The sequence below is a fragment of the Rosa rugosa genome, chromosome 3 (genome assembly GCF_958449725.1).
Source record: "Rosa rugosa chromosome 3, drRosRugo1.1, whole genome shotgun sequence".
NCBI classification, from domain to species: Eukaryota; Viridiplantae; Streptophyta; class Magnoliopsida; order Rosales; family Rosaceae; genus Rosa; species Rosa rugosa.
This window is the reverse complement of record NC_084822.1, coordinates 27,150,148-27,174,677: the sequence shown is the minus strand read 5'-3', so window position 1 is coordinate 27,174,677 and position 24,530 is coordinate 27,150,148. Positions and strand designations below refer to the sequence as shown.

General features: G+C 39.2%; 3 protein-coding genes, 1 long non-coding RNA gene and 2 other non-coding genes across 7 annotated transcripts; 5 read left to right on the top strand and 1 right to left on the bottom strand.

Moving 5' to 3' along the window:
- Positions 1-1,952: 1,952 nt before the first annotated feature.
- LOC133739807 (laccase-14-like) lies at positions 1,953-6,239 on the bottom strand. The gene is made up of 7 exons (XM_062167613.1): positions 6,052-6,239; positions 5,796-5,947; positions 5,351-5,595; positions 4,012-4,137; positions 3,169-3,763; positions 2,473-2,834; positions 1,953-2,373 (listed from the first exon to the last, which is right to left on the bottom strand). The coding sequence occupies exons 1-7, from the start codon at positions 6,166-6,168 to the stop codon at positions 2,189-2,191; spliced, it is 1,782 nt and encodes a 593-aa protein (XP_062023597.1). The 5' UTR covers positions 6,169-6,239; the 3' UTR covers positions 1,953-2,188.
- A 796-nt stretch (positions 6,240-7,035) lies between these two features.
- Positions 7,036-8,756, top strand: LOC133740447 (uncharacterized). The gene is made up of 5 exons (XR_009861224.1): positions 7,036-7,315; positions 7,629-7,679; positions 7,792-7,894; positions 8,332-8,451; positions 8,618-8,756. It is a non-coding gene; the product is annotated as an uncharacterized LOC133740447 (long non-coding RNA).
- A 119-nt stretch (positions 8,757-8,875) lies between these two features.
- LOC133741576 (small nucleolar RNA snoR101) lies at positions 8,876-8,937 on the top strand. Its single transcript, XR_009862020.1, has one exon. It is a non-coding gene; the product is annotated as a small nucleolar RNA snoR101 (small nucleolar RNA).
- Positions 8,938-9,082: 145 nt separating this feature from the next.
- LOC133741577 (small nucleolar RNA snoR101) lies at positions 9,083-9,144 on the top strand. The gene has a single exon (XR_009862021.1). It is a non-coding gene; the product is annotated as a small nucleolar RNA snoR101 (small nucleolar RNA).
- A 3,786-nt stretch (positions 9,145-12,930) lies between these two features.
- Positions 12,931-14,357, top strand: LOC133737496 (uncharacterized). The gene is made up of 3 exons (XM_062165036.1): positions 12,931-13,321; positions 13,427-13,919; positions 14,027-14,357. Exons 1-3 carry the CDS (start codon positions 12,931-12,933, stop codon positions 14,355-14,357), a joined length of 1,215 nt encoding a protein of 404 aa, XP_062021020.1.
- Positions 14,358-16,998: 2,641 nt separating this feature from the next.
- Positions 16,999-24,319, top strand: LOC133735664 (zinc finger CCCH domain-containing protein 5-like). 2 transcript variants are annotated; one of them, XM_062163060.1, is made up of 6 exons: positions 16,999-17,470; positions 17,944-18,005; positions 21,679-21,771; positions 21,907-22,023; positions 23,596-23,673; positions 23,837-24,319. In XM_062163060.1, exons 2-6 carry the CDS (start codon positions 17,982-17,984, stop codon positions 23,933-23,935), a joined length of 411 nt encoding a protein of 136 aa, XP_062019044.1. In that variant the 5' UTR covers positions 16,999-17,470; positions 17,944-17,981; the 3' UTR covers positions 23,936-24,319. The 2 variants fall into 2 exon arrangements, 1 of the variants encoding a protein (XP_062019044.1); XR_009859205.1 differs by lacking the exons at positions 21,679-21,771; positions 21,907-22,023; positions 23,596-23,673; positions 23,837-24,319 and adding an exon at positions 19,276-21,669 and having other exon boundaries at positions 17,051-17,470.
- The last annotated feature ends 211 nt before the right edge of the window (positions 24,320-24,530 follow it).

Genomic DNA, 24,530 nt, shown 5'->3' with positions numbered 1-24,530 from the left:
CGGCTAGAGCTCTGCTCTAGTAATATTCATATTGTTAATTATCTCTTTGCTGCGTACAAGTGATTATGATGGATGTAGGTAGGCTTTTACTATCCGTCACAATTGGTTGCATTTGTTATTCTATGGTAAAATATAAAGCCTAAGGTCTATGATTTTAGTACAGATAAGGTTGACATCGAAACTGAAACCGAAAGCGAAGAAGAAGGTATGGTTCCAACTTCCTATATTAACATTAGGTTTCTTGTGTTTTTTGTGCTGTGCTTAATCATGTTTTCTGCAATGGTTTGCACGCTCATTTTCTTCACTGTTGCTTGAAGTAAATGAACTTTTACCATTCCTGTAAGAGTTTGATAGATTGTTCTTTATTATGCAGATTTGTGTTCTTTCCAATTTCTGACCTGAAACTGTTGAGGATGCTAGCTAATGAAGGTCCTGCAGTGTTGTGTTCCTTGCAATCTCTGACCTGAAACTGTTGAGGAAGCTAGCTAATGAAGGCGTTACAATGTTGGGGTTGCCTTGACTAGTCTTTGGTTTTTTTTTTTTTTTTTGGATTTGTGATTTTTGGTTGGTGTAAGAATGATAGATATTGTATTTTGATATTTGTCAATTTATAATATTTGTGAAACATGGTACTAGCTTTGGTGTGCAATTTTTTTTTTATGTGTGCAATTCACCCTGCCTTTATAAAAAAAAAAATGAAATATCTATTTGCGACGGCAAATTACCCGTTGCAAATAGTTTAGCCATTGCGACGGCAATGGTTTTCCGTCACAAATACTTTTTGCAACGAAAATTTACCGTTGTAAATGGATCTTGTGATGCCACTTATTGCAACGCTAACATTTCCGTCGCAAAAAACTCAATTTGCCGTCGCGAAAAGCTTTTGCCGTAGCAAAAGGTCAATTTGCCGTCGCAAAATAGGCGTCGCAAAAGCAATTGTTTTTAGTAGTGTCTGGTGGAATCCAGATTTATCTTTTTAGGGTTTATTACTTGTAAACTCAGGTTACTTCCAACTTCGTTAGGCAAGAATAGGTAGACAAAAATAAAAAGAAATCCTAAAGAATCCAAATTAAAAAGGAAACTAAAAACCTAAAGAATCCAAATTTATCTCCAGGAAAAAGCGAATAGAAAATTAAAGGCATGGTGCTTATATAGGCTAGATCATAATCTGACAAGAAATCATAAAGAATCCAAATTTAAAAGGAAACTAAAAACCTAAAATAAAAAGAATCCTAAAAAATATTAAATCCCGAATCGGATAATTAAAACGATATATTTTAGCCTAAATCTGATAGGGGCTCACTAAAGTGAGTCTTGAAGATCTCGTCATTCCCATTCTGGAAATGTATCATGCGTCTGAAACGGACATTCTGGCCAAAAGTTGATCTCAATCTGATTCACAATTAATACCTGACTTTTTACACGAGAAACCCGAAAGATCCAAAACCAAATTTTCTTGAATATTTCAGCGGCTAATAACCTCATTGCGCATGAGTTATCTATTTTCCAACTACTGTTCTTGATTCTACGCCGCTTCTTTGCTTTGATGGTTTTCCAACTAAACTGGGCTCATTCTGGTCCTACATCAACAAGTAAATGGAGTGTAACATAATGGCCAACAGACGGACCCATGCATCAGATAGAAAAAAGGATATTGAAGCGCATCACTACATCCAAGCAAACCCAAAATGACTAATAAACCATCTAAGAAAGCCAGCGATGATGTCATGCCTGTTTGACATCTCCTCCGCCATCTCAAAAAGATGGAACCTGGTTGATCAATTTGGTGGCTAGGGTAAAAATCCCTAGCAGAGCAAAAAATCACAGTTTAACTAATAATCTTCTTTTTTTCCCATCATTTCACTTGATTTATCTATGCCGCTATATATATATATATATATATATATATATATATATATATATAATTTGATACACTAGTTTGGAGCATCGGGTCGTACAAAGGAACATATATATTGTACCATTATTACAAATTATTAAGAAGGAAAAACTGAAATACTACATAGCGGTATAGTGTCCTCAAGGAGTCAAGGGTAAGCACCCAGCTCACAAAATTTTAACAAGTTATAATGCATGTATATCTAACTAATTAATGCCCTGCTACATGAATCAAAGCAAGTACAAACTTCAAATATTCCTGTAAGTTTGATTTTGTCCCTATAGCTAGTAGCTACTCCTCCAACTGAAACATTGACTGCTCAGCACCAACGTATATGGAATTTTCGCCACAAGAGGGCATGTAATCAGGTGGAGGGCGAACACTCGTCTCCTCTGTGTCACCATTCCGCACTATGAAAGCGGTATCCATGCCCCAACTCATATGCCGATCGTAATGGCAGTGCATGAACCATACCCCTGCATGACAAAATTGTCAATTTTAATTGATGAGGCAATTAGTGCAAGAGATGGTTAAGAACTGAGCAATTGATGATCACTGATGTAAATATATATTACCTGGGTTGTCGGCTACGAATCTGATGGTGGCCCATCCATCCTTAGGAACTGGGAAGGTGTTGAGTTCTGGTGGATCAATCAAATTGTAAGTTAAAGGATCAGTGACATTGTCGAAATTCCCAACACCAGCTCCAACCACATAAAACTTGAATCCATGCAAATGCACGGGATGATTCTCTCCTGAGTTCATGACATTTGTCCCTTGGAATACTATTTCCACGGTCTCGTTGTAATTCAATATCTTCACCCTGGTTCCTTGGTCACTTAACGTAACATTGTCAGTCATCAAATCATCTGAGGTGAAGTTGAATAGAGAAGGCGGCTTGTCTGGGAAATCTGCTGCGAAATATCCACTTATGTTCCTGTATTGACACACACAATTGATAGAATAAAAAGTTAGGTTTTTTTTTTTTCTTTGATACTCGATGGATATTTTCCTATACATATCTAAGATATATTGTGACTCGATTAGTTTTGTGGATTGATCGCCTCACAATATTAATATTTATATCTTTCAGTATATGTAACATTTATACATGTGAGTAAACTTTTCCATAAATAAGCTCCCTTCTCCATCAAACTATCATATAAACCCAACATAGGACTAAAACGTGATATATATAATTCAGGATATACTAACTAATTCATGCTATAACTAAAACGTGAATTAATAGAACTATGATAATATATATGTACCTGTAGTATGCTTGCAGCACATCAATGGAAGGGTTGGCAAAGCTGATGTTGTTCATTGCAGATGCAAGCCGATTTCCATCAGGTCCATCACATGTGTCGTTGGGACAACGAAGCATGCTAATGGAAAGGGCAATAAACATCCTGGTCGTGATATGTTGAGGAACATCTGCAGGGTGCTCCGGAGATGCCAAACTCTTCAACTGTCTGTCAAAGTTGCGTGCAGCGTCAATGTCATAGAAGCCAGGAATGTGGTCTGGGTAGATGGGTGATGACGTAGGAGTGTAGTTGCCGTTGTACTGAAATATTGCGCTTGTGACACTTTTGTCGAAGTCATCAGCTTGTCCATCGAAGTAAGGGCTTATAAGCATGTAGTAATGGCCAGGAGGTTGGGTTGCTGTGACCAAAATGTCCATTGTTTCTCCTGGGGTTATCATTAGGTAGTTGGTAACTACAGGTTTGACGTAGTTACCATCCACGCCCACAAGTGTGAGATTATGATCTGCTATGGCGAAGAACATGTCTGTGTTTTGTACCGAATTCACTAAACGGAGAAGATAGGTACTCCCATGATCAACCGCCAATCGAAATGTTGTTTCTGCAGTATTTGGAAATTAAATTAGCCATGCCATGATAATAAATGTTTTAAGTACATGTTGAGTTTTGAACAATTTAATATCGGTAGTATGTATTGAACTTATTCATGAAACAGCAGTCATATTATCTGATAAACAGTTTAAAAACAAATTTATTCGAAGTTGGGGTTTAGGTTGTTGATCAAACAATGCATGTAAGCAAGGACACATCATATATATATATATGGAGTAATGTTTTTGCATTTTGTACCGTTGGAACATTCGTAAAAATCTCCTGGCTGGCCATTGATGGCATAAGAATCCGACAATGTTGTTAATCCACCATATTTGAGAGCCTCGTCCATCAATATTGCCACATCTTCTTTATACCATGATGCTGCATTTATACAATTACTTGTTATTGTTATTTTTTTCCTCAAATAGCTCATTCATTAAAAGAAACATAAATTACAAGTGTTGATGTGTATAAAGAAGCAAAAGTCTTAAGCTTGGAAGCCCAATATATAGACAAAAGCTTGATTAACCTACACCAGACAGAAAAGAGAAACAAACCGAGTCCCAAAAGCCCAACAACAACCAAAAAACTGCCAAAGAACCGAAAAACCGAGGCCACAAAATATGCCAAAGAGAGACCAGCCGCCATGGCTTATTACCAAGCTGCAGAGAGAGGCATCGACCAAAACTTCACTTCCGGAGGCTAGAGATATGTCCACCATCATTCTCCATACCCAAGCAGTCTACATAAGAAGGACAGAGGTACCAAATAACATAGAAACAGAATTGTGGTGGTGGAGACCACCGAGCAACACAACGCCATTGATCCAGTGACTTCCACTCACAGCGGTGGAGTACCAGTTCGACATCTATTCTCAGGTGTAGAGTTATGTATATATACCCAGGTCGAGAACGAGTGTGAGGGGACTGTGGAAAAAAGAGAAAAAGATGGGATAGAACATGAGAGGTGGAGCTGTATGAGGGTGAGAGAAGTGGAAGTAAATCTGGGCATTTGAAGAGAAATTGGGCTGGGGCAAAGAAAACGATAATGAAACGGAGACATCAAGCCTCAGATCTGAGACAAAACTCAGAGAAAAACACACTACAGAGAGTTTTTCACCTAGGAGAGAGAGAACTAGTGATACAATTACTTCTTACGGTTGCTATTATACATTACAGTGAATTTAAATTCAAATTTAAAACATACACCAATATATATCTATGTTATTATTAAGCAAACTCAGATCTTATCTATATACCGCCCACTGTTTATGGATTCATAATCCATTTCCATCTATACTAGGTTACTAGCTACCGCTAGCTCTTGTTTGAATCTAATAATGAAGACAGTTTGTTGGTCAAATTCAAATCCAACTAATTATAAGGAACGGTAGTCAACCCAGCCCCATTCTACCATATGAAGATTGACTTTCTGTTGAGGCTTGAAAAGGTTTAATTAGTTGATCGATATGGGCATGCTTATTTTGTGTCTTTTGAAGCGTAGGGCATACTGATTATATAGTATATATAAAGCAATGAGGATACGAAATTACGTAAGCACAACAGAGGTTTTGCATTAGATATCGAGAACATACCAAAAACGAGAACTTCTTCGTGGTCTGGCTCTGGAAATGGATAGGTTGTATTTTCTGCGGGCAAAATGACGAAGGCTCCATGAACGGTGGCTCGGGTCCAATCGCTATGGGCATGCCAAAACAATGTGCCTTCTTCCGAAGAGAGAAGCACTGTATACGTGAAATTGGTTCCAGGTTGAATAGGGCATTGTGTAATATATTCGGGTCCATCAAACCAGGGATTTCTTGGTTGCTTTATCCCATGCCTGTAAACAAATCCACGAACATCAAAATAAATCGTATTATATCCATCTCTCACGAATCTCCATTTTCTTTCTTCTCGCCTAATCTTCTAATGTACGACATTTAGCCACAACAGTGTTTCTGTTGCTTTAATTTTAATAATTGACTACCATTCGCTTCTTGTTTTTGTGTCTGGTCGACAAAAGAGGGAAGCAAAGTTTACCAGTGAATGGTGACACCATATGTTCCTTCATTGTGCACATTAACATAGACAGTATCCCCCTTGCGAGCAGTAATCACCGGCCCCGGAAAACTTCCGTTTACAACCAGTGCACTCTTTGTGCTGCATAACTTCGTGAAATTGGTTTCCTTGAGCTGCAACAAAGCAATGTAATGTTAATAGAAAAAGTAAGACGTACAGATGGATAAAACTTCAAACTAGGTGAGAATTGAGAACATGATTAACAGCGCTCACTTACAACAAAATCATAGTAGAGCTCACTAGCTTCAGCCTCAGACTGCAACAACAAAATGCAGACAAGTACGGCGAAGCAGAAAACAGAGCAGAAGAAGCCGATAGGTTTGAAGCACCCCATTTTCAGGTGAAATGAGTGTGATCGAGCTCGCTTTGGGTTTCTGTTTCCCAAATTATGTCGGAGTTCTTTTTATAACATTGGATCGTTGGGTGGCGGGTGGCTTACCTTAAACTTGGAACTACGGTTAGGAACAAGCAGCACTTGAGAGTGACTTGTATTATAGACGTGGGAAAATACCGCCCGCTGAGAAGTTTAGGTAGACTTTTGGTTGTATGTGATTAGGTTTACAGTGGCGGGCTATGGGGATCCCGGATCCATAGGAATTCTGGTTACCAGCTTGATTAATTTCTTGCTTGTCATATTTTTTTTAATCGGACACATTCATGGTCTCCAGTCTCAACCAATTATAGAACAATCCATATACTTTGATAGTTAGATGTCTTTTAATCTTTTCTTTTCCAAGAAACGATTAGCATTACAGTAAACAATAGTGAATCGTTGTGCTTGTCTCCTCTATTTTATTACTAAAGATCTACATGTAGAAAATGCATGCTTCTTTTTCTTTTTTAATTTCCATTGTACTTGTAATTTAGATATCTTCCTTTTGACTATTTTGGACACCCAGAACTGTATTTGTGAGAGATCTGCACTCTGATTTTTTTTTTTTTTTAAATGCCAAAAGAATAAAAGTAAAAGTTCAGAGATGAAAATTTTTAAAGTGACAAAACATAAACGAATGGGAGCGGATGTCTTCCTTTCGATCCACCGTGGATAATCCACGTATTTGCCTTACCACTCGTATTACAAAAACCACTAGCAACCAACGTTTTATTTTCCAAAAAAAAAAACGGGCAGTTTGTCATTATATATACATAAAAGTAAAATGAGAATGGTACTGTTCAATGAACAGTAATACAGTGCCGTGACTCTTTTGCCCTTCCATTCTCTGCCTTTTTACTTGAGTACCTCAGACAGGTGTTCGTCTCCTGTGGGACTCCGCGTGGCTCTGTTTCTTTGCTGCACGAACAGAGAGCATAGAGAGTTCAAGAACGATCGAGAGAGAGAGAGAGGTGATATTCAGAGGCTTTGCGTCTTTGCTCCAGAGAAGTACAGAGAGGTGAAGAACAACAATAGGGAGAGAAGACCCATTTCAATTCGATCCGTTTCGACTTCCGCTAAGCTACGCTCTCTTTGGTTATGTTTTCAGGTATTTTGACCCATTTCAATTCGATCACTTTCGGTGTTTTTTTTTTCATGTCGTCAGGTTTTTTGATTGATTTTCCGGTTTTGAGCCTTCATGCAGCTGTAATGTTTTGTTGCAGTTTTTTTGTTTTTGTTCAGTCTCGGTTGAATCAGACTTCAAACTTAATTTGTCGTTATAATGTTGAAACCAGCTGTAATGGATTTTGGTATGAGGAAGAGCGTAATGGATTCAGTACCTGCATGTTTTGCCTTTCGTGAATTCTTATATACTCAATTGTGTTATCCTGTTTTTAGAAATAATGAAAATTGTAATGCAGATGGTGATGGGAGTCTGAATGAAAGTGATCAGAAAAGGCTACGTCCTCCAGGTCGTTCCAAAACATTCAATCTTGAAACTAGCTGTGTTGCAAAAATTCCCATGAATTGAGCATTTCCTTTTTTTCATATTTCTGATATTTTCAGCACCTTTCTTATTTGTAGTCCTATTTAGAGTGAGAAGCCACTAGCAATCTACTCCAGAAGCAAGGTAACTCTCTTTGATACCTGCTCATACCTATTTGATGGCGTATCCTCCAGAAGCAACGTAATTCTCTTTCCCTATTGGTGACCACTTTTTCCTTATGTTGTCAGAAATGTTCAAGATTTGAATGTTCAAGCTTTGTGAACTTTTTTTAGGTTATGATGGCTGCTTTGGTATAGACTAGGGTTTGAAGATTTCCCAGGGTTATTTCTTTATTAAGTTAATGATGCTTCTTTAATGTGATTGCAGCTTATCAATACAAGCATAAGCTAAAACTTTGCAGAACCCTTTAAATGGCTTTCGTGTTGTTTTGGAAGTTTATGGAAGTTTTAATTGGTTCTTTCATTTGGTTATGCTTAATTGACCCAACTATTTGTCATTCTTCATTTTGTAGTCAGTTTCATTTAGTGGACCTATTGCAATGGAAGTATTTAACTTGCATATATGCTTCTGCACATGTTATGTTACACTTCTTAATTAGATCCTTTTTCATTTTCCAGTCATGCATCAAAGTTGCAATGGACTTTGTCTCACCTGAAAATATCGGCGAGTGCTTTCACTTGATAGAAGCATTCCGTACACTTCCGGAAAATCATAGGGCTAAAGCGGACAAATTGGAGGTATATCTTCTTTCACATTATAAGAGACTGTCAATGTGGTAATCAGCATGTTGTTTTTCTTTTTGATACTGTTGTTTTGTTGTAAAGCCTATTTAAACATGCTATCTGCATTCTGAGTCCAATACTTTTCTGTTCCGTTTAATTTCCTCTCTAAATGAAATCACAGGAACTGGGGAGTTTGGTTTCTCTGAAATGGCATTGGCTGAATCATACGCTGAACAAATGGATTTACCAGAGTTAGGTTATGAATATCGAGCCATCGTTGGGATACCTTCAGAGCAGTTTAAACATCTTATCATACATCTGCACTACTTTGAGGATCTGGTACTTACATCTGCACTACATTCAATTTGGAGTTTATAATATTTCCAGGTAAGTTTTTCTAAGTAAAGAGACCAAAGGTTAAAACACTATTGCAGATGATGCTTTACACTTGATCTCTGAACTTTAGGTAAGTTCAATGTTGACAAGCTATTAACTGATGCAATTTTATTTGTATATCTTTTCACACTTTCCTCTTTATTAGTAGCACAGGGGAAAACTGTGAATTTTTCAAAATTTTGTAACATTGTTAAAACACAATTGCATCCTTTCAAAAAAAAAAAAACACTCACACACAATTGAATATGATGGTTTACACTTGATATCTCAACTTGAGGTAAGTTCAATGCTGACAAGCGTTTAACAGGTGCAATTTTCTGTATATATCTATTCATAACTTTGCTCTTTGTGGTTTGAGTACTGTATGTCTCTATGCTGGAAATATAAAAGCAGAGGCAAGGGTTTTTGGGGGGTCAGGGTTGAGCTTATATCTACCCCAGTTTCTTAGCTGTGTTGCTTCACAGGTTTGTCCCACATTTTTCATTCTTTGGTTTTTCCCTTAAAATGTCAATGATCATACAAGTCTTCCCTCCAGACAAAATTGTTGTGAGATTTTCAGGTTAGATTTCAGGATGTGAACTTTTGCCATGTCTGTTTTGAGGAGAACATGTTCATTTTCATTGTATTACTATCATTTATGGTAGTAAGAAGAAAAACAGAATATGGGTTACTGTAGTTATGAACAGTAACTCCCTTAGGAACAGAGTGTTTCTAATTTCCAAACCGGTAAGAATAGCTTATGAACAGTACTCCGCTTCGGAATAGTGTGCTTCTAATTCTAGACTTCTACTCTGACCTCTATTTTTCTTCTTACAGTTTTTAAGAAAAGTAGAAAGAAAGTTACTTCGAGTCTAACCTCCAAACCTGAGTGAGCATGTTACAATCAATGAATCCACAGATCTTTTATTCGATAGTAAAGAGATCCAAACCTGTTTGTTGCAATATAAGGTCTATAGTTTTAGTGAGGATATGATTATGTAAAGCTTTATCCTTTTTTATTTTTTGGTAGGTTTTGGGATTTGGTTTGTTCATACCTAAGAAGATAAACAAACTGTAATGAACTACTTCTAGATTGTTTGTATAATTCCTTTTTTTTTTTTTTGTTGACACATTTCTTGCATCTTCTGCATGATCAAGTTAACTGGGATTCTGTATGTACAGTCCATGGATCGGCAGATGAGTCCGCTTTAGTTGAAGATGCATTTCAGTCTGCCAGTGAATTAAGCTTGGTTAAAATACCATTCTTTCTCTTTACGAGCTTCATTAAAATAACAGTTGTTGTAACGTGTAAAATTATAATTGTATTATATTATGTAGATCATGATTTGAGGGGGGGGGGGGGGGGGGGGAATTAAACCCGCAGCATCGCGCGGGAGAAGTAGCTAGTTGCATATAATAATTCGGTACGTTGTACAAACCAACTTAATGTATACATCTACTCATGCATCTTTCTTTTATTTTAGCTTTACTAGTTTCATTTTTTTTTTTTTGAGGAAAAGAGAAGATTTTATTGCTAGATATGATTGAAATCGTAAAAGATGGCATCTAGGATGAAGTCTGGAGCAATAGAGAACCATTCAAGATGAACATTGAACTCAAAACTATAATTAGCCAACCTATGTGCTACATTGTTGGCTTGACGTGGGACATGTGAGAGTTGGAAATCCCTACTAGCAGCAAGTAGTCCTTGAATATCTGTAACCAAGGCCCCCAAAGGAGATAAATCTGGGGTTGAGGCATTAATTGCCTGCATAGCAACTAAACAATCACTTTCAATCGTAGCATGATTAAGATTCATAGCCAGCAGTAATTCCAGCCCCTTCTTCAAAGCAAGCAACTCAGCATGCAGTGGTGAGCTAACAAAATCCATTCGGAATGAGAACCCAGCAAGAAATTGGCCATGGGAGTTTCTAAGAACACCTCCAATACCACCAAACGGAACCGAAGCCAGAAAAGCTCTGTCGACATTGATTTTCAAACACTCCCCATCTGGAGCAACCCATACTTTGCGGGTTTTAAGGTGACGATGAGAAGGATCACCAGGAGGGTTGTTAGCCCATATGTAGTCCTCGTGCCAAGCCATAGCCTTAACCACCAGAGAAGCACTAGAATGGGTATGATCATTCCATAGCTTGTCGTTACGATTTCACCAAATACTCCAAAGCATAACTAATAACTGGTCAAAGGTCCCAGAAGGTAACAACATAACTCGCTCTAAAATCCAATCTTTCCAGCACAATGAGGATGTAGGAATAGAGAAAGGCGGTGCACCAAGGATCTCTCGCGCCAAACTACAGTGGCAGAATAAATGTTCTAGAGTTTCCACATGAGTAGAGCACATAACACACTGTAAGGTACCCGTGTAACCCTTCAAGGATAGAGCCGTCCGTGTGGGAAGTAGATTGTTAACCGCTCTCCAGCCAGAGATGGCGACTTTGCTAGGAACCTGAGCTTTCCACAAAGCTCTCCATATTGGACCATAAGGATCCCCAGTAGAGGTTGAGGCAGATATATTACCGAGAGAGAAGGTGCAAGCTATTTTGTACGCTGACTTGACCGAGAAGTAACCTTTCTTATATAGTTTCCATGCAGGCTTATCTCTGTCAAAGCGCCTGCTCAGAGGGATTGACAAAACTTGTGCCACCACTGAAGGTTCAAAACAAGAGTGTAGCGCAGGGATATCCCATACCAAGAGATCATGATTAATCAAGTCAGAGACTGTCTCAAAAACTGAGTCCGAGGGTCGAGGTAAAGAGTAGTGAGAGACCTGAGGGATCCAATCATCATCCCAAATTCTAACAGATTGACCATTGCCAATGCGCCACAGTAAGCCTGCTTGCAAGACCGGACGTGCCTCCATCAGACTCCTCCATGAGTAAGAAGGCTGATCACCCATATCAGCTGTGAGGAACGATCCAAATGGGTAGTACACTGCCTTGAATACTCTGGCCATAAGAGAATCCGGATTTGAAAGAAGTCTCCAACCCTGTTTCGAGAGCATGGCTAAGTTGTGCGAGTGTAAGTGTTTAAACCCCATACCTCCTTTGTCTTTAGGAATACACATCCTCTCCCAAGACCTCCAGTGAATTCTTCTTTTGTCATCTGTACTCCCCCAGAAAAATTGACAACAAAGTTGTTAATTGTAAGTCATCACACATGAACATAGGTAAAGCATAGCAATTCATCACATAATTGGGCAGAGTCTGGGCTACAGCTTTAATTAGTAGTTCTTTTCCTCCTGAGCTAAGCAGTTTGGACCGCCAACTAATAAGCTTCTTGGAAAATCCTCCTTCAAATAAGCAAAAATAGCTTTCTTGTTTTGCCCAACATGGATAGGCAAGCCTAAATACAAACCATGCTCTTTCACACATTGCACTCCAAGTATAGAGGCTAACGAAGTTCTGACTCGTTGGCTGACATTACCACTAAAGACAACACTAGATTTCTGTAGGTTAATATGTTGACCAGAAGCTCTTGCATAAATGGATAGTACCTGTTTGAAAGCAAGACATTCACGACTCGAAGCTTCTCCAAACAATAAGCTATCGTCCGCAAATAAGAGGTGGTGAATAGTAGGAGCTGTAGGAGTCATAGTGAGGCCTTTAATTGTACCATTCTGAACTCGTGAGGAAATAAGTGCAGAAAGTCCCTCTGCGCATAGAATGAACAAATGTGGGGATAGGGGATCGCCTTGTCGGATACCCCTCGAAGGCAAAATAAAGCCGGTTGGTGAACCATTGAACAAGATAGAATAGCTAACCGATTTAACTGTTGAAAGCACGACATCCACCCAACTGCGCAGAAACCCATCTTGAGTAAAATGGCCTCTAAATACATCCATTCAAGTCGATCATATGCTTTGGAGATGTCAAGTTTTAAGGAAAAAAATCATTCCGCCTGCCTACGGAGCCTCTTCATAAAATGAGCAACTTCTGTTGCCACCAAAGTATTGTCCGATATAAGCCTGCTCGGAACAAATGCGCTTTGAAGTGGAGAAATAATGTGAAGGAGGATCGATTTGAGTCTGTTGGCCAGCAACAAACCTTCACCCTTTTCATATCTCTAGCATTACATATTTCCTAAATTTCCCTCGTTGCAATGAACAATTTGTGGGATCAAATTCGACGGTCTCAGGATGAAGATGATGAAGAGATGATGGCCACCAACGCCATTGTCATCGCTGCAGTCGCAGAAGAATCTGGAAACCAACACCGAGGGCGGGGTTCTCATCCGGGTCGTGCACCAAATGAGGAACGACTTAGAGAAGAAAGGGGCAAAGGTATGTTGGCCGACTACTTTGTCGACCGGCCAGTGTTCAAAGATCCGGTGTTCCGAACACGTTACAGGATGAGTCTCAATCTCTTCAAGCGTATATCTACTGACCTTTGCCAGTATGATCGTTACTTTGTTCAAAGGTCAGATGCTACCGGCAAAGTCGGACTGCTTCCGGAGCAGAAGATGACAGCTGCCTTGCGAATGCTTGCTTACGGTGCAGGGGCAGATCAATGTGCTGAGTATTGTCGGATGGTGAAATCCACCTCCGTCGCAGCCCTTCAGCACTTTACATGAGGAATTGTTGATTTTTACTCAGCAGAATACCTCCGCGCTCCTACTACAGCCGACCTCAGACGACTTCTTGCCAAAGCTGAGATGAGAGGTTTTCCAGGAATGATTGAGAGCATCGACTGTATGCATTGGCAATGGAAGAATTGTCAGACAGGTTGGGCTGGAGAATATAGTGGTAGGAAACAGATCTCCACTATCATCCTGGAAGCAGTCGCATCTTACGACACCTGGATTTGGCACGCATTCTTTGAAATGCCCGGGGCATGCAACGACCTGAACGTCTTGGCAAAGTCTTCGTTGTTTGATGAGCTTACTGCCGGTAGAGCACCTCTAATCCAATTCCAAGTTAACAACAGAGCTCACAATCTAGGGTACTATCTCGCCGACGGTATTTATCCTCGATGGGCGACTTTCTTGAAAACTGTTCGAAATCCTACACGCCCCAAGGAAATCGAGTTTGCAAAGGCTCAAGAGGGGTATAGGAAGGATGTAGAAAGATGTTTTGGTATATTACAGTCACGGTTTGGTATTGTTAGAGGAGCTGCTCGTGGGTGGCATAAAGAGGACCTTCGATACATTATGTTGACGTGTATAGAGCACCTCTAATCCAATTCCAAGTTAACAACAGAGCTCACAATCTAGGGTACTATCTCGCCGACGGTATTTATCCTCGATGGGCGACTTTCTTGAAAACTGTTCGAAATCCTACACGCCCCAAGGAAATCGAGTTTGCAAAGGCTCAAGAGGGGTATAGGAAGGATGTAGAAAGATGTTTTGGTATATTACAGTCACGGTTTGGTATTGTTAGAGGAGCTGCTCGTGGGTGGCATAAAGAGGACCTTCGATACATTATGTTGACGTGTATTATATTACACAACATGATTGTCGAAAATGAACGACCTGAAGACAGCGATGATGAGTTGGAGTCCGATGATGAGGATGAGGCCCAGGATTGCTGAGGTATGGGAGGGACCAACCGGTAGAGACTTTGATCCTGTTGGTAGAGATGCTCATCATATGAACGGATTCATGGACCGCTACCAACAAATTAGATCTGAGCACAGTCACTCCAACCTTCAGGAAGACCTCATTCAATACTTTTGGGAATTTCAAGGCAATAGGAGTATCTAGATCTGCTATTTGTGTGTGTTTTCTATTAGTTTTTATGTTTTTAATTATGTTGGTGTGGTTTCTACTTTAGTTTTTATGTTTTTAATTATGTTTGTGTGGTTTCATTTAGCTTTTCATTTGTAAGGGTATTATTCAAATAAATTTTCATTTCATCAATCTAATATTACATAAGTGAAAAACCAAACATTGGAATCATAACAATACAATTATTTAAAATATATAACTCCCTAATTTTCCTAACAATACAATTACATAAGTGAAAAACCAAGCATTGGAATCATAAGTGAAAAACCAAGCATTGGAATCAATCTAATTTTCCTAATTTTTGTTCTATTTTTTTTTTGTTACCGTTGTAATCTAACGGTTACAAAGATATTTTTTTTTACCTCTGCAAAACAGGAATTATAGGTCCATAATTCTTTGCCGTTCGATCCCTTCAATTATCATAAGCAACGGTCCAGATATGTTGACCGTTGCATTCAAATTCCCATGCACTTTCAACGGCAACCTGCCACGTCTCCAGCCGCATGCCGCTACACGCCAAAAAACTGGTTCGCACGCTCCTGCAGGGCTTGTCGGCTCTACGTGACAAGCGACTGCCTCCCACTCCACCAAGCCGGCGCGTCTCCCCTCTCCTCTTCTTTTTGGGCCAGCGTGGCAACCTGGGTCACGGGCTCAGTCACCCTCCTACCCGAGCTTGTGACCTGGGCCGCCCACTGTGCTTTTGCCCCAGATCCTGTGGAAGCTGCAATAGTGAGTTTCTTGTGTCCCAAGCTGCAAAACTGACGTGGTGCCCGGGCAAAACTGTGCCCGGTGAACTTGCCCTAATAATAATCCAATACCTGCGGCAATGTAATTTCAACCAACCAGCTCGGCTCGAGCCGATGCCAAAACGGCTTAGTAACAGTAACCGGAAACCCAACTTTAATATATAGTATAATAATTAGACGACCTTAGAAGAGAGAAGAAGATGATATCGATACACAGAAAACAAAAAAATCTCAAAGGGCAGAACCGTCTTTTCTGACCCTCCGGCACTGTAACTGTAATTCAGAAGAAAAAAAAGGTCAACAGCGTCATTTTACTGTTCACTAAAATGAATAGTCCTTATGAACAGGACTTTGTGCTTTAGATGTATGTATAATAATCAGTTATGTTTTCCATGATCAGATTGAGAAGAATGTAAATAGTGTCACGCCGGAGTTTTTGAATTCCGAAACATGAATTAATACAACTCACTTAAATAACAACTTGAATTTTTTTCTCATAAACAACCACACCTCACACCACTCAATATTACATAAATCAAATCCTCAAGTTACTTATTACAGCACACTCTCACCAAATATGTTTGTAACGCTCAAATGAGCATAACTCACCTCACAAAAACAAATGCTGTAAATCTAATACTAATACTCTAAACCGCACGATCACCTCCCTGGTTCTCCTGACTTGCAGGATTACCCGCTACACAATTTGAATAGTGTACCAAGATTGCAACAACACCAAACCCGGTAAGCTTTTGACAGCTCGTATGAGTAAACAAGAATGAATTGTTGATTTATTAAATCATATTTCTTTTAACCCAAGTCAACACCCAACAATTTTCAACATCCACAAAGAAAACCACAAACACCGTTCTGATTCACTACAGAGAACCAACACAATGAGCATATATCTAAAATCAAAGGATATACAAGTCACGCCCGTGACAACTCAATCATTTGAATCTCAACAAAATCATATGAATCACTCATCTCTCTTCTTAACAAGATGCATTTATCCCCACAATACATGATAATATTTCTCAACTTTCTACAAGTCTCACCCAGCACTGCACTCCCCAATAAAGCTAAATAAAACATAACTCATGCATAGAAAATTAATGCAGGAATTAACCAAAATGCATGAAATCAAAAATCATAGTAATCCCTGCATAGAAACTTAGTTCAGGAGATCACATTCAAACAATTAATAAAAATCACAGTAATCCCTGCATAGAAAATTAGTTCAGGAGATCACTTAAAATCACACAATTCAAAAGATAGTAATCCCTGCATATTGTTTAGTTCAGGAGATTACATTAAAATCAATTGAAAGAAATGAAAAGGAATATAAATAAGGAAGTCAACCAACTCACGTGAATAACGAGGAAAATCTTTCAACTCGAGGAAAATAACTCACACCAAAATCACGGGGAATCCACCGATTCAAATTAAGGAAGCAACACATGTGACGTCCCGAACCTAAATTTACCAGTTTACGAGTCTTTCGATGGGTAAACGACATTTACATTTACTTTTTTGGCTCCGTTTCGACATTTTAGGGGCCCTAAAAGTTGGCTTTTTGTTCGGGTCAAAATTTGAGAAAATGTTCTTCATGAAAGTTGTAGAGGACGTTAAACTGAGCGCGTGCATATGTGGTACGTAAAAATCGGAGTTCGTATGCGAAAGTTATAAGCGAAAAGGTAAAATTACTGTTCATAGTAACTTTCTATAAATAGGACGAGTTACTGTGGTAACTCGTCATTTTCTCTCTCCCCGATTTTCTCTCCCTCTTCCCCCGCGTCGCCCTCTTTCCTTCTTTTTCCGATTTCTTCACCGTCCGGCGTCCGATTGACGTGATTCCAGTTGTCCTTGGACCGTCTCTTCCTCCTCTACACGATGGTACCAGTGGGTATCGGCGATTTGGCCGGCAAACCCCGAATTTATGCAAGCATTGTTACTGTAGCAGTTTGCTTCTCCGGCGAAATTCTCCAGTTTCCGGCTATCTTCGGCGGTGAAATTGGCTCTATTAGGAGCGCCTCGGGTCACTGATCATCTTCCCTCAAGACTTCTAGTTGGAATTTCCACGTTTGGAAGGTGAATTTGAAGGATTTCCAAATTTGTGGGTTTGGAGATTTCCGGGTTTGTGTTCATCGGCAAAATTGGAGCATTTCAAGGTATTTTCTCACTTGGTCACAGTTATGAAAAGTGCTTAGAATGTTGAGATGATTCTGTGGTTGAAATCTGGTGGCCGGAGGAGGAGTTGGCCGCCGCATGAACAGTGTAGCTGCATGAATAGTGCGACGGTGAATAGTGCGGTGTATGAACAGTGATTTATATTCTGTTTTTTTTTTAGCTAGTTAAATCCTACAAATATTGTAGAGCTTGTATATGAAATTTGGTGAATTTTGGAGAAGCTTGGAATTAATTATGAATTTTTGAAGTTTAGGGTTTCGATTATCGAATTACGAGAATCCGGCCGTCGGATATCTCTCGGTTCTGCCTTGGAACCTTTAAATTAACGAAATGGTATTAGTGGTAAAATTTGGGTTGAATCAGAGAAGAAGTGGCGAGATGATTTATGAGGATTTGATTTTGAGAATCGTATTTAATTGTTGAATAGTTATTCACGAATTATAATTGTGTACAGGGCGATATACCGAACTATTGCTCGATGAAGGAACTCGTATGCGTGATCGCCTAAATAGTACTGTGAGTGGACATTTGTTTTTAAATTAATTATGCATGCAGTATTATTATTTCCTTCCAATTGAGATTTAAATTATGTTTTGAATTATTGGGTTTTATGGTTTATTGAGCGTTGATTTATCGGGATTTATTCATGAATTACGATATTAGTATTGAAATTCCTTCCCGAGGGCTTTTAGTAGATTTTTGAGATAGTTATTCAGGAGTTATTGAGTTGAGAAATGATTTTCGGGAAGTGACTGATTAAGAAAATATTATGAGAATTATTGATTTCGAATATCAGTTGATACGATGATATACGAGTACGAAGGATTTAGTAAATATTTGAGCATAGTTGAATTATCGAGATTTATTGAGTTTTGAGCTTTTCAGCCTTGAAGTAAGATTGAGTTTTCTTTCCGAAAGCATTTATTGATTTACAGAGTATTTGATTTATGCTTTCGAGGATTTATTGAGATATTGAGGTATGAGTTAGCGGGATAATCCTGAGTTATGCTTTCAGTGGATTATTAATGATTTATTGAAGTATTATCGAGTTTATTTCCGAAAGCAGGTAATTGTAAGAGGCTGTTTCCAGTTTATTGAGGAGGCTATTCAGTTTATTGAGGAGGTTATTTACGGCGCATGCGCATATTACCTAGTTGGCAGTCCCTTCTAGGTAATAATCTGGTTGGCAGTCCCTTCCAGACTATATTCCGGTTGGCAGTCCCTTCCGATGCGTCATTTGGGTGGCAGTCCCTCCCAAATGGCATGAGATGGTTAGTTGGCAGTCCCTTCTATCCACCGCCTCCTATTCCGGTTGGCAGTCCCTTCCGATGCGTTATCTGGGTGGCAGTCCCTTCCAGATGACATGAGGTAGTTAGTCGGCAGTCCCGTCTACTACCTGTGGTTAGTTGGCAGTCCCTTCTACCACCGCCTCCTATTCCGGTTGGCAGTCCCTTCCGATGCGTCATCTGGGTGGCAGTCCCTCCCAGATGGCATGAGATGACTAGACAGCAGTCCTTTCGAGTTATCAAGCAAGCCTCTTGAAAATGATGTTTTTATAAGGATTGAGGATGAGATTTTAAGATGTTTTATTTCTACGCGATTAGATTGCAGTAAAGATGATGATTAAAAGTATTTTTCAAGATTGTTACTGCATGCGAGATTTTAGAGAATAACTTGGGAAAACATTAAGTTTTACTTATTCATTCGAAATTACTTATTTTTCGTCCACTCACTCTTAACGGATTTTAAATGTTTTCCCCTGGGCCCTTCGGTTTTAAATGCCCAGTTTGCAGGCCAGTTTAGCTTGAGGTCGAGCGTACTTGGGGTTGAGGCATAGCTGTCATAGCTTCCGCATTATAAAAGCATCGGTCATTTATCTTGCTTTCTATTCTCTTGTTCGCCTGTACATTAGATTGCTCTGATAACCTATGAGATTAATATTCTTAAATTCAGAATTGTTTATGAAATGAGATATGTGAGATGTTGTGATATAGGGAGCAGGGTGGCTCCAGGAGAATAAGGATGGATGATTTAGAAGTGTGGATGTTTTTCTACAGGTTTTGGGTTGTCCATTTTTAGGGGAAGTTCTGTCAAATTTTTGGTAGAATTTCTTCTAAAGTGGGCCCCGCAGGGCCTCTTCGGATTTCACCCATCCGGGGCGGGTCCTGTCAACACACACCAATCCCAAGGAAAATCTTTCAACTCAAGGAACTGAAACACACACCATGATTCCATAAAAACCAACATTATTTTCCCAAAGAAACAACACAAACTTAGCGCACAATTCAAAAAACGCACTTATACGAAGATCCAGTGGTCGGATCTTCACCCGTGACCACACAAAGTCATCGGGACAGTCCTACGATCATTATATCAAAACTACAAGTCTATCGGACGGTCCGATCTTCACAGATCATAAATCGAACGATCAAAATCGATCAAAACGTAAAAATTCATAACCTAATCATACGATATCCAAAAATTACGTATAATATATCGAAATGATCGCCTTAACATGTAGAACATATAAATGGGCAGAAACTGTCCTTAAGGTTCCCGGAGGTGGCCGGAAAAGGCCGCCGGAGTTAGTGGCAGAGCCGCCGCCGACCACCGCCAATGGTGTCGGGGACGGGCTGCTCCTCTTCATCTTATCATGCTTAACAAAAAAATCTAAAGGCATGCTATCAGAAAACATCAAGAAGAGGTCGAAAATTACCAAACTCAGTCACGGTGGCCGAAATTTGTCCAGAATCCGGCGAAAGCTCCGATCAGCGTGAAAACGTCCCCTACTCGCTTCGATCCCTTCTGGAGACTTGTTCAGAAACCCAAGGCGAGTTCATCAAGCCAAGAATCACAAAGAAAGATTGCCGGAAACTCGAGATATCGGCGTTGACTCAAAATCGAACTCAAATCGGTTTCAAGCTCCTCCGCCGCATAGCGGCCGTTTGGGGAGGAAGGAGACCACCAGTCCACTCTTTGGGAGGAGGCGAACTAATCGGGGCTTTTTTTCACGTCAAAAGCTCGCCTGAGGAGGGAGAAATCGCCCGGAGAAGTTGGAGGCGATTTCCGGCCAAGAGAGGGAGAGAGACTCCGGTTTCCAAAATTGGAAACTGATTTTCTTTTTTTGGAAATTTCCAAAAATGGAAGCTTTATACCAAATTGGAAGGTTTTTCCGAAGCCCATAAAGTTTTCATACGAACTCCGATTCTCGCCTTCCACATGTCTACGAACTCGTATCGACGCGTTCTACAACTTTCATGAAGAAAGTTTTCCAAAATTCCAAAAGTATAAAAAGTCAACTCCTTTGACCCCCCTAAAACGTTCAGTTTTCGATAAAAACTCGTCCAAACCACTTTCGCTCCAACCTCGAACCACAAAATTGTAATAAATGATACTTTATTAATTCTCGGAATTTCAAGAAATTTGTAACGAATTTTTGGGGTATTACAAATAGCTTGTTGATACTTTATGTCAGGTGAAGTTATGTTTAACCATTTAAGGAACTGGAATCAGTTATCTTGCGTATATTTCTAAACTTATATAGTTTTATAGTTGAGTCTAAATGTGTGGATCAACCGTAAGTTATCTCATGGTTTGGAGAAGCTACTTTAGTTCACAGAATGTTTAGTGAAGTGTGCATTTTGTAGAATTGGTTTGGATAAGCTATGTAAGTTCACTGAGAGTTATGGTCTTTATTATTTGTCAAAAGTCTGGAGTTGATAATCTTTTTTTTTTTTTTTTTAGTGCATGTGACAAAACATTTTTAATGTGGAGTTGTGGAGGTTTATCAGCTTTGTATTAATATATACCCTATTGGTTCTAATTACTGCCATGATAATGCATCAGGAGTTAGCTGTAGATTTTTTACTTGTTAATTGTATCTTTAAGTTGACATATGTTGGCAGTCCAGAACCATAAGGGATGAAGGGAACTCTAGCTTTGTCCCTTGTGATTCTTTAGATCCTATGAATGAATTTGTTTCTACTTTGTTTAATAGACATGTACTTTAGTAAGTGAATTTGAAATTCACTCGCATCTTTTCACATTGCAAAGTTGAATTTTTTTTCAAAAAAGAAAAAAGTAAAATTGAACAGTCATTCTGTTGACGTCTGTGTTGATGGAGGATGTATGGCTCGGCTCTGTGCATCGTGACAAAATTTAGTATAATATATTTCTTCTCTCTTTTCAGTACACTGATGAAGAAATTGAGCGCTGTTATGGAGAATTTTATGAGGATGTTCATACAGAGTTCTTGAAGTTTGGAGAAATTATAAATTTCAAGGTTCCTGACAGCTTCTTTTAAGTTTGAGATCACCTTTGTATCCCCACCACCCTATTTTCAATCTTAGGATGACAAGTTGTCATTTAGACATCCCACAGCTACAGAAGATCGCTTACCCGTTCATGTCTATGTCAGGTGTGCATAAATGGTGCACCCCACTTGCGGGGAAATGTGTACGTACAGTACCGTGCACTGGAGTCAGCTTTGGTGGCGCATCAATCTATCAATGGTCGCTACTTTGCTGGGAAGCAGGTATTACATTTCTTTGGTTTTTGAGTAAATGTCTAAGACTTTATGAGTAAATCTAAAATAAATAAAAAAACAAAATAAAATAAAAAAGAAATGCTTATGGGGCTGTGATGAATGAACAGAGACCAAAGTCTGCGTTTTGTATATAGGTGATTTATTGATGCTTTTAATGAAGAAGCGCCTACAACATATCTTCAAAACCTAGCTGTTTGCTTGTCTCTAATGACAGCTGGGCTATCAGCTTAATCAATGACGTCCGATCTCCTTCCCACATGGTTGTGGTTATTTTCAATGAGGCAGGCTGTTTCAGTCAGTTTGGTTTTTAGTGCATGCTTCTCTCAATTGCTCATCAGTAATTCAGAATTTGTGTTCCAGTTGCATCCTAAAGCTGCTCTCTTTTGGTATGGAGATTTTAAAGAAGCCCCAATGCCTATGCTATTTGCTAGATGCATCTTTGTTTTCCTTTCGTATAGCACATACTAGGTTGAATATTAGGTTCAATCAGAGTGGAAGTTGCCATTTCCAGGAATATAGATTCAAGTTGTATTGCACTTTGGGCTTTACTGCAAGGAGAAATCTAGGTTGAATATTAGGAGACCATGGAAGGGGGGCATCATTTTCATGTCAAAAACCTGTAGGAACTGGAATGTTATGAACGCTTTCTTTTCTAATTTGGAGGCACTAGGAAGCTTCTTTCCTCAGGTTTACATATATCTATTGCTTGGGGGAATGGATTGCTGTTAATCTGTTATCAGTTGTTTAGAGAGGAGGGGTAAGAATCTTGTTTAAGACGAAGGAAATGCCTTCATACCAGCAAGCATGGAAGCTTCTTTCCTCAGGTTTACATATATCTATTGCTTGGGGGAATGGATTGCTGTTAATCTGTTATCAGTTGTTTAGAGAGAAGGATTGGGTAACAATCTTGTTTAAGACGAAGGAAATGCCTTCATACCAGCAAGCATGGAAGGGCATTTGTATTCCCCTTTTGTTGTAAGATGGTGGCTGTAGCATTTGTTCTATGTTTTGGAGTGATATTCTTTTGCTCCTTTAGGAGAATTTATGGTCAATGTTATAAGGGTTTACTCAGTTATTGGGATTGCAAGGGTTTAATTGCAACCACCCTTGAGTTTTAAAATATTTTCACAAGTTGCACTTCTACAGTTAACAGTATGGTTTACCTGAAGTTAATTATGGTTGCAGAAAGAAATTGAAAGCACTGAAGTACCCTCATTGTTTCAAAAATATTCAACTTTGCAATACATGGGACAATGCTATGTGCCAACTTTTAAGATTAGGCCAGGCTGGCCGGTGCAGTTTTATTCATAACCATATTCCAGGTTGGGTCGAATGATGGTCTTCCAGGATGTTTTTTCAATACCTACAGATGACATATGAATATCTCACGTCTTGTTGCATATTTGATATTATCAAATTTTCAATCAATTTATGTTTCTAGTACTACGCTGTCAGGTTGTGTAACAGAATTTTGCATTTGTCTTGTCTGCTTTCTCATTTAAATGAATGACTTTCTGTTATTTGGTGAAGTTCTGTTGATCCAGTTATGGTATTTGACAGCTAAGTTGTGACTTCATCAATGTGACGAGATGGAAGGTTGCCATATGTGGGGAATGTGTGAAGTCGAGGTACAAGCAGGTACAGCTGGTCCCTTTCATGTTACTCTTTTGCTGTTAAATTTGGTCTTGCTTGTTAGATTGAATAAGACATTACAGGACTTGTGTCCGAACATTAGAATCTTACCTTATTTGTTATGCCTTACTGTTATCCTGTGGATAATCTTTCTCGTTACATCTTGCAGACATGTTCCCGTGGTAGGACATGCAATTTTATCCACTGTTTCCGCAATCCTGGTGGAGACTATGAATGGGCTGATAGTGATAGACCACCCCCAAAATAGTGGGTGGAAAAGATGGTTGCATTATTTGGTTATTCTGATGGATACGAGAAACAGATGATGGAGGAGATAACTCTGGACAGTTGAGGAACTCTAGCAAGAAGTCAATGACGGATTCACAGAGTTATGCTGTATTTCTAAGTGTTATTGATTGCGTAGTCTAGTGTGTATAAAATCTGGTTTATGCATTAGAATATAAATAATAGTTGGCCCATATACTACCAGCTGGTCCAGCTCAAGGTTTTGAGAATGGTCACCAACAAGACTTCTTGGTATAGTGAACATACTACAGCTTCCTTGGAACTTCTAGTTATTTATATGAAAGCTTCTATATTGCTGGCAACGCAAATGAGTATATCAGTTGGGGAGTGTTTTGAGGAAAAGGGAATTTTATTAATGAATACGATTCAAAAGGCATCCAGTAAGAAGGCTGGAGCATTAACAAACCATTCATGGTTTACATTGGACTCAAAACCATAACTAGCTAACCTATGAGCTACTGTATTGGCCTGCCGAGATACAAACCTAAGGCTGATACCTGCGTGGACAGTTAACAAGTCTTTCACTTCTGCAACGAGAACACGGAGTGGGGATAAAT